The sequence below is a fragment of the Amblyomma americanum genome, chromosome 9 (assembly GCF_052857255.1).
Source record: "Amblyomma americanum isolate KBUSLIRL-KWMA chromosome 9, ASM5285725v1, whole genome shotgun sequence".
NCBI lineage: Eukaryota > Metazoa > Arthropoda > Arachnida > Ixodida > Ixodidae > Amblyomma > Amblyomma americanum.
The window spans coordinates 29,390,054-29,399,979 of record NC_135505.1 but is presented as its reverse complement, the minus strand read 5'-3'; the positions used below and the strand labels follow the sequence as shown (position 1 = coordinate 29,399,979).

Genomic DNA, 9,926 nt, shown 5'->3' with positions numbered 1-9,926 from the left:
ACACTCGGCTGCTGTCTCTAAAGACGCGGGTTCGATCCCGGCCGCGGCGATCCAATTTCGGTGCAGGCGAAACTTTAGAGACCCGCCTACTGTGCCATGTAAGTGCAAAATAAAGAACCCCAGGTGATTGAAATTTCCGGAGCCCTTCTACGGCGTCCCTCATAGCATGAGTAGCTTTGGGACGTTAAAACCCCATAAACCAATAACCATATGCCTTGCGCACACAGGAGTTGTCATTGCACACACTCCACGTACGGTTGCAGTGAGGAGCTCAGCACCCGCTCATATACCGACAGAAAGGCGTACGCACTCACACTACGTACATTTTCAGAATATGCAGAAGGTACACATACACAAGTTTTGGCAGAAACGCGTAAGCACACGCTTGGTCCGCACTGTACACCGCGTATACCTACGACGTGGACGCGTTCGGTGCAGAATCGAGTGGGCGCTGCGGTTCTCTTTCGTGATACGCAGGCCGAAACACAAAGCGGCATTCGCAGTTGTCTTCAGGTGTTGCGTTTACGGGGCAGCAGGGAAATGAGCAACTTCAGTAGCAAAGCCGGATGTCAGGAAGCAAAGATGCCAGAGACAAGACGGCATACTCGTAACGACGGTCGATGACTAGATGCTATGAGGTTGAGGTGTTGAATGCTACAGGTGGGGTTAGCCTTGCTTTATCTGCCAGCAATTGCTCCACCGCAGCGTCCCTTCGATATTATCAATGCCGCATCTACCCCGCTAAGCGCACAGTCTCTTATAACAGCACACATTCTCTCCCGCAGTCGCCATCTATGCACACAATCAATCCACACAGTTCACATCACGGTCCACTCCAGAAATTCTTCTATGCACATATTCAGTCACAGTAGAACATAGGCCATTGTAGTGCCACACTCCATACACACATTCACTCACAGTATAAAGTAGTCCACTCCGGAAGACACCATCTACGCACACATTCAATCACAGTAGGCCATAGTACGTTCCTGCTGTCACCATTTAAAAACAAGATCCGTGTTCTGCAGAAATGTTAAAAGAGGGCGTGCAGCCTCCCTTCTGCATGTCTGGTTTCCACTCGGGTAGACAATGTCCTGCACTGTGCTGTTACGTGTTCCTGTCTTCTTCAAGGAAGCGAACATCACATCCCTTTCCGCGTTGTACTCTAGGCAGTACATAATAAATTGTTCTATATCCCCGCACACACCACATAAATAGCAGAGCGGAGACGGTGCTATGCCGGTTTTATGCATCCATACAGGAGTGCGAGCAGAGGCCGTGCGAATTCGATGTAGAAGGGTCGCTTGAGATCTTCTCAGTCCCTTGGTCACACATGGCTTGTGGGACGCACTCCACAGGGCACTGAAGTGATCGAGCACCGTTTTCCTGCAGAGACTTTTCCCATCTTGAGGTACTTTTTTGATGGAATCCTTAAGAGAGCTTTATGGGCGAGACTGTCTGCCACCTCATTACCGTTGACTCCGCTGTGAGAGGGCTCCCACTGTAAATGTAGAGTAAAGCCTCTGCTGTGCAGATTCTGCACCAAGCGCAGAGAGCTTAGAGACAAGGCGTCAGTAGAGAATCCACACTCGAGCCTCTGAAGGGCAGATTTTGAATCAGTTAGGATGACAACAGGTTGAGCCGGACAAGACCCTAACTTCCGTAAAGCCGCCTCAATAGCAACACTTTAAGCCGTTGTGGAGGATACGACAGCAGTACAGCGTACGGACCACTTACAGTCCAAAGAAGGAATGTAAAAAGCCGCTGCTCTAGCTTGTTTGACCTTGTCCACAGAACCATCCGTGAAAATTTCAAGATGGCAGGCATACTCTGTTTCCAAGTATTCCAGTACAAGCGAATGCGTTGCTGCCAAAGGAGAGCTGCTCTTTGCGCTCACATGGGGAATTGTGACCTTACAGTCGAGGGTCGGAAAAGACCAGGGGTGTTTCAACCGTTTCCTTTGCCTTCGGACATTAATGCCTAAAGAACTAAGAGCATTGAGTGCCAAGTAAGCCTTCGACTCATATACGTTTTCAATGGGTGCCCTCGCACATAGGTGTCTTAGGCAACGAGATAGCAGACAACCTCGCCCATACAGCTCTCTCCGGGATTCCAGTACATGGAGTCCCTCATGAAGTCAAGCAAATGTTCAGAGATGTGGTGTTGTGCCACATCATTTCTTTGTGGAGCTCTCCTCATCAGCCATGTGTGACCAAGGGTCTCAAAAGGTACCAAGCCACTTTGCTGCACCGCGTTCGCACGGATTCTGCTCGTACACCGGCGTGGATGTATAAGACTGGCCTAGCGTTGTCACCATTGTGTTCAACGTGTGGTGTGTGTGGTGACATAGAACATTACCTCTTGTGCTGTACTTTGTACAACGCGGAACGGGCTGTGTTATTCGGATCCCTCAAGAAGGCAGGAGGTCCTCACATTTCTCTTCAGGACATTGTTTTCCCGCGCGGGAGCCAGTCGAGTAGAAGGGATGCTTCTCGCCTTCTTCTATTTTACCTGCAGGACACGGATTTGGCCTCCACATGGTGACCTCAGGAGTGTCTATTTGGGTGTTTGCGGACAGTGTTTCTGTGATTTCTATTTAAGTGTCGCTACGGTGGAGCAATTGCCGGCAGCAACTGCAAGGCTAATCCCACCGGTAGTTTACAACCACTCAACTCAACTCAACTCAACTTCGACTCATATCTCTTGCAGAGCCACTGGAGAAGGGATCGCCCAGCTACCGTCTCTCCTAAGCGGTCAATATGCATTAATAGTCTCTGAGAAGCGATAAGGCTAAGAGGTTTCGATAGGCACTCATGAAGTACTGCCTTATTCGCAGCCGCCTGGGGAACTCCAATGGCTCTTCTTAGATGCTATGTTTAGTGCTCCGGCATGCATACATAGCACCAACGCAAATCATGGCACCCGCTTCTGACCCCACTGAACATGGCTAGGCCGCAGATGTTAGAGTTTTGTTGCCAGTGCCGAAAACATTGCTTTTGTACTGTCACTTTTCAAACAACGTCGAGCGCATGCAGCTGCTTTGACGAGTAACACGTTCGAAAGCACCCCTGGCGCCATGTACAAGGATATTTTGAGTTTATTTATTTTGCTGGCTTTCTTTTTAATGCGGTAAAAACTGATATAAAACTCAAGGATTAAAGGTATTTGGCACACTCTACAGTATAGCACTAGAACTTTCGCTGGAAATGCATTACCTGAAAAAGACAATTTTGCCTTCAGTGCATAAAGTTTTTCAATTGAAAGAAATATGAAAATATTTTACTTAAAATATGCCGTTGTAAACTATATGGTTGAAGTTGCGTTTGCCTATTTTCCCCTGCAGATATTTCAACTTTAGCTGGAGTTAGTTTATATGTTTGAAGATGGGAGGTTCTTCTTCACAACTCACTTCCTTGGAGGTGCTCGTTTGTTTCGAGTTGGACTCAGACAGCCAGACGATGGATGGACAATAACAGATGGACGAACATACGAAGAAACAGGAACTGGACTTTTATGCCACGGTGGCTCGGTGGTTATGGCGCTCGGCTGGCGACATGTAAGACGCGGGTTTGATCCCAGCCGCGGCGATCGAATTTCTATGGAGGCGAAATTCTAGAGGCCCGTGAACTGTGCGATGTCAGTGTATGTTAAGGACCCCCAAGTAGTCGAAATTTCCAGAGCCCTTCACTACGGCATCCCTCATAGCCTGAATCGCTTTGGGACGTTGAACCACCATACACGAAACCAAACCCTTTTGAAACGCTAAAAAAAAGCTGTACAGAAACGAATGTACATGGAGAAGGAACAGGGGCTACGAAATCAGCTGCCAAAGTGTCACAAAGGTACCTTCGAGCTCCAATCTCGCTCTTCACGGCTTATCGAAAGCAGGGGCCTGTTTGCATTGCTGTGTGAAACCTCACCTAGAACCGCCTAACGAGATTCAACACGCTCTTATATAGCCTATTTCGAAATTTCGAGAAAAAGGCGAGGGCGCAAAGAGAGCGGGGGGCGTCGGAGTACACGTTTAGCTACGTCTCCCTCCCCTGTGTTCTGAAGGAGGTCCTGGCTCCTGCGCTTGGATGCGCTTACACCCGCGCGAACCTTCTGCAAGGTATGGGAGATTATTTTTCTCTTCTTTTTTTTTTTGGGCACGCACTGGAAGTGCTTAGCGCTCACTATAGCGGTCTTACATTCGATATATAAAATATTTATTAATGAGCGAAATGATGAAGTTGCCTTCCAGTGTAGTTAACCATACTGAGACTTTTCATGATTTGGCATCAATAATTTTTCTTTGTAAATTTCTTAGCGCATATCGACAATCAACGGGGGGAAATACAGAAGTGAGGAAGACAGTATTAGAAAAATATAACACTTAAGATCCTGGGCCGTTTTAGATTTTTGGTCAAGTCAAACTAATTTTCTATGAGTGGGAGCATTATATAAAGCCTGCTATAGTCTGAAGGAGCCAATAGTTAGTGTCAGGTAAGGACCGTTAACCTTTCGATATACTGGGGGCGTTCTATAAAACCTGCTATAGTCTGAAGGAGCCAATAGTTAGTGTCAGGTAAGGACCGTTAACCTTTCGATATACTGCCTATTTATCGGCTCGTTGGAAAACTCAACGATTAATATGAGAAAACTGTCATCCCCTGCCCAAAAAGAATCGAACAAATCGCCCGTTGAAAGTGATCCGAAACAGGTAGCTAGGAAACTGTTACAAGTGAGAAAACAATTAGTGAACAATCAACTTCCCTGACAGTTCCTTAGTTCCTGTATACACTAAAACCAGGGGAAATCGCTTAAGCAGACTGTGAGCATCAATATTCTGATTATAATTTTAGAAATGTAGGTTAACCATATCAGTGCTGGGAACATAACATCGAGAGTAAATATCTGCATTGCTTTTAAGGAGAGCTTGGAGAGTACACATGCCATTTAGAAAATGTATTTACTTTTGGCTTAGTGCTTATATATGTGTGGGCTTAACAAAATTGTCAACTTTCATTGTGCTGCTCTGGCGTTTCCGGCTCATGCTAATTGCTTATTAGATCTAAAGCAATAATTGCTCAATTTTTATCTTGCGCGAACTCCTTATATATTGACATCGATGGCTGTCTTTGTCTGGAAAGTTTCAGCGTGGAGCTTGGTTTACGAAAACAGGGTGAGAGAAGCGTCATTTTTCTCGTTCACAGCCTTATGTGCAGCGTTTGGTAGAGCTGAGGCCAGCGACGAAGAAAAAGATGATGAAGGAGATGAAGAAGCGAGAGGGTCGCCATGGGCCAGGCTCTGCGGAAGAGCGACCCTCGGACCGGCATGACCGACCACGAGAAGAAGCTGGTGCGTCGCAGCTGGCACAAGTTCTGCCAGCAGAACCCGGACTACGGCGTTCTCATCTTCGTCGGGATGTTCACCCAGTACCCGGACTACCTGGAGCTCTTCCCCAGGTTCAGGGGCAGGGACCTGCGGGCGCTCGAAGGGGACCCCAAGTTCAGGGCGCACGCATGCGCCGTGGGCCACCAGCTGTCGGCCCTCGTCGAGTGCATGGAGGAGCCCGACGTGCTGGCCGAGCTGATCCGCAAGAACGCCGTCAACCACCTGGCCAGGCGAGGCGTGGAGCCCGAGCACTTCGAGAGCCTCCTGGCGGTCACGCTGGAGCAGATGATGTCTCACGTCGGTCCGCTCATGACGCCTGCAGCCGTCAGGGCCTGGAAGAAGCTCTTCAAGGTAGGTTCTCGTTTATAAGAAGAGGTATTAACCTGCCATGCCCTGAGATAGATGCCTGACTTGGAATTTAAGAGAGGATTTGGACATGGTATTTAAGAGCTGTAGCCTATTTAAGTAACAAAACTGCAGCAGACGAAGAAGCAATAGGCTAAAGGGGAGCAATGGCTTCCAAACTATTAATAGTGTAAAGTGCCTACGCCCAGCAAACAGCAGGAATCATTTGTTTTTCTAGAAAAGGCATTTGTATTCCGCCGAATTCTGTGCATTATTAGAGCTTTCTCCTTTCTTTTTGCAGGAGGAAATACGGATCACTGTAGGCTCCAAGCACAATTCCTCGTCGCGTTAGCTTTAGCGTTAGCTAGTCTCAGTCAGTAGCACGTATATTAGAACTAATAGCAACCGCTTAGTGCTCGCTCGGAACGGGTAGCTTTTAGGGAGACAAACTGCGGCTGATACTGCTTTGTATCTAATTTCTACAAAATTAATCGGTGCTGTTTGAGCGACTAATTAGGGGTGCAGCTTTTTTTGCAAGCAGCGGTTCAAACAGCTGTGTGCGTTTATGTCTTTCGACTCGGGGTGTGTGCTCAGCCCTTGTGGCCGCTATTTTACATCGGTAAAGGCCGACCAGTTTGCAAGTTTATATGCCTTCAGCTTTAAGGTGCACGAGCCGAAAACTGGATTGGTGAAACATTCAGTTTTTAGAATCACTACAAGGCATATGGTAGATTCTAATTCACATTTTAAACAGCTCTACGTAAAGTTAGACTGAAAACCTTAGCTGTTTACTGTTTACTTGCTGAGGGCTGTTTCCGCAGGGATTCCGCGATGTTGAATCTACATTAAGGCGTCGTGTTTCGATCGCTGTCTAATGACGTTAAGGGAAATTTTCAGCCACACTTATACACCTCTATTCTAAGACACACTTATTGGTCGATGTATTACTCCACGAAGCGATTTAGCCGTCAAATATAACATATTACCCTCACGTACCCCCACTGTCAAAAGTAACCGAGCAGCGGGTTATTGTTTCTCAACCGTATAACGGAGCCGTTACGGCACCTCTAAGAACCGAAAGGTGCCAAACATGAGAACCAGTGCTCCCCTTACTTTGCACAGATTTGGAGCTGAAGGGCTGCCATAAGTGTTCCGCTACGCGGCTACGAAACAAACCAACTTTGCCCGGTTACTTTTGACAAACGCGGTACATCATCCAGTAACTGTGTTTCGCAGAATACACGGCTTTCCCGTCAATATCGGTAATGCTTAAGTAGCCAACATGAGATCATTTTGATGAAAAAGTAAAAAGATCTTCCTAACGTGTATCCTTCGATATGAGTTGAAAGCATTGAATTTCAAGTTCGATTAGGAATAAGCTGGTATCGTTGGGAACTTGCCCGCGTTACAATAACCGCAGCTGCCGTTGCGAACAAATTAAAGAAGCAAAAAGGAAATAACAGAACCGCAGCCTCTGCCAAATACAGGAGCGCAGTGATGATGGTCGATGAACATTGATTCCCACAACTACAGAGCACTACCGGTTGTTGGTTGGGGAAGGGCTGCGAGCGCATGAAGGAACTGAAATGAAAACATGATCTGCAACGTTCACCATATCAGGGTAGATACGTTGCCCCTGCACTGTTGTTGAAGACTGAGCTATGTGCGGGGGATGTCTGAAATGTGATAAGCGTGTGATAAAAAAATTAAATGTGTGCAGGCAAGATTGCACGCTGCGAATGACTAGATTCCTCACTTGCCGCAGGGGAGTGATTTATTCAAATGGGCCGTAACAGGCAATCGACTTGCTTCCATGACTTGCTTACGTTCCTTTCTACAGGTGAACAAGCAGACATTGGCTAGGGCTAATAATGTTTTGTCGCCTGTGTCGTCGTTTCAACCCCATCAGTTGGTTGCGCTTTTTGCAAATATCAAATATTTGATGCCATAAAAATTGAAATTTCCGGGAACACGTGTATCAGCAAACCGTCAATATTGCTCACAGCAAAAGACCTCAGATATCTAAGACATGAGTAAACCCCAATTCACGCATTTTCATGCATAAGGCGAATGAAGTAACCAATGTGCTATCGTAAACTTTTATTGTGATATCTTTTTGTTTTTAAGAACGGTTACTCTATAAAAGCAGACTTCATTGAATAAAAATTGAAGTTATTATTAGCGCTGTGTCCCGCCTACTTCGTTTCCTTCCACGTGGTGTTGCTGCGCTAGAAATTCGGCCAAAGATATTGTGCTCGATGTTTTGCCATTTATACGTGTGTACAAGGGTCTCGTCGACGTCACCAGTCTAGCCAAAGAGGGCGTGAATCATGTACATCTCCGTTTTCACGCTGGCCTTCGTTATGCTGAAGACAGGGAAGGATTTTTTATTATATCTCATTTATTCCTCCCAAACCACGATGAACAAAATTGTTTGGCTCACAAGAGTTTGCAATCACGGAAAAACTAGTTTATATACTAGTTTATTCTACCTATAGGCTTAACCCTGAAGGCGTTCTCAGTAACGCCGCTATGTTGGATCACTTTAGACGCTCTCCGTAGGCTGGAAAAATCGCCAATGCTTTCGTCACATGTAAATAGTGTTCTGAATTGCAATATTTGGCGCGCTTCTAAGCGGTAGATGAAATGCATTAAATTGGTTGATGTCAATAAAACTTAGTTTAGGTGGCAAAAACAAAACCTCTGCCTTTTACTTTTTTCTGCACCCTCAGATTTCTACTTTAAAGTGACAGAAGCTAGCATATTGATAGTGGCTGTCAACACACAAATAATGGGAAGACTAGACACAAAGCGAAAATTATTTATGGCGGATTGTGCGAAGCAAAGCCCCGGCCCTGCCATTCCCTGAAGTTCAGTTTTGCGCTTTTTCTTTCCCAGACAATGAACGTAATAACGAGGAACGTGTACGACGAGGTGGCCGAATTTTCGGCCTCCAGCCAGAACTCGTCGTCCGATAGCCAAGAGATATCCGTCGAACCAGCCGGTGCAGGAGCTGTGCCGCCGAAGCCACCACCCTCGGTGGAGGGTTCCGGTGGCGTGTCGGCACCCCTCGCTGACTTGAGCGCCATTAGCGGAACCAGCGCTTCAGGCAAGGGAGGAGGTCAGGCGGCGCGCCGAGACGCGCCTCGCCAAGGGCGCGCAAAGCCGGCTCCACCAGAATCCACCATCCGGGAATCGAACCGTTGAACCGCCGTGCGCTGGAAATGACTGCCGGGGTTTTGTCCTAACAAAACGCAAATGCGCTCTGCTGCTTCAAGGGCAAAGCTTAGGAACGATGCTTAACGTCTGTGAACCATCTCACCGAATAACTCACCGAATTTGAACTGATCACTATACACTCGGAATTTACTGCGTGCGAGCTCATTTCTGCTGTGCTATAACTAATCTGTGCAAATGATAGCGAGAACTGAAGTCTTGCGAATAAATGGAGTCGACAAATTGCTTCCTCTAGATGATTTTTGTGCGAATAAAAGAGGGAGCAATAAAGAACCTTTTGCAGCCAACAAGCATGTAGGTGATGAGGCTTCGCTTGCAGGCCCCGATTGTTAATGTTTATTTTATTTATTTTAATTTATGTACATGCGCAGACCATTCTTAGGTAAAAGCCAGGAAGGGCACATTAAAAAAAAAGTAAGGACGTTTAGGATTCTCCGTAATGCAAAAATTGAGCGCAGCACTGTCGTCTCAGGCTCTGCGGACTCGCTTCTTTGCTTTGCTGGGTGGTCGGCACGTCTGACGACGATATTAGTTCGATTTCAGTGTTATTTTCTGAAGAATACGATGTGAAATGCAGAGCGCGCGGGAATGCGCATGTTCTCAGGTTCCTCAATTTTCATTTAGGAACCACTCGAGATAACCCTGGATATTTTTTTTCCGGTTTGAATCTCCACGAAACTCTTACCAGTACCCCATCGTCGCTATGTTGCGTTGCTTCAGGGTCAACAACAATGTGTATAGTAGTCCGACAGCAGTATTCGTTAAAGACGACGATCTGCATTTCAAAACGCCAGAATGTGCTGTACTTTAAAACACGGCTTTATCGGTTGCGGTCATAGCCAAGAGCTCTTGTGGAAGGCTCGCAGAGCTGATCTATTGCGGCGCCGCGGGTTCGAATTCTAGTAGCGGCAATGTTTGCTTATTTATTGCATTGGCTCGGTTTCAAAGAAGGCGGCGACGCAGCTGAA

At 46.8% G+C, this 9,926-nt stretch overlaps 1 protein-coding gene across 1 annotated transcript; it reads left to right on the top strand.

Moving 5' to 3' along the window:
* The first annotated feature begins 5,265 nt into the window (after window positions 1-5,265).
* LOC144105141 (cytoglobin-1-like) lies at window positions 5,266-9,078 on the top strand. The gene is made up of 2 exons (XM_077638312.1): window positions 5,266-5,727; window positions 8,620-9,078. Exons 1-2 carry the CDS (start codon window positions 5,278-5,280, stop codon window positions 8,926-8,928), a joined length of 759 nt encoding a protein of 252 aa, XP_077494438.1. The 5' UTR covers window positions 5,266-5,277; the 3' UTR covers window positions 8,929-9,078.
* Window positions 9,079-9,926: the final 848 nt, after the last annotated feature.

Coding starts and splice junctions, on each gene's coding strand:
- LOC144105141 (XM_077638312.1), top strand. CDS start 5,278: ATGGGCCAGGCTCTGCGGAAGAGCGACCCTCGGACCGGCATGACCGAC. Junction 5,728..8,619: donor CCTGGAAGAAGCTCTTCAAG/GTAGGTTCTCGT, acceptor TTTCTTTCCCAG/ACAATGAACGTAATAACGAG.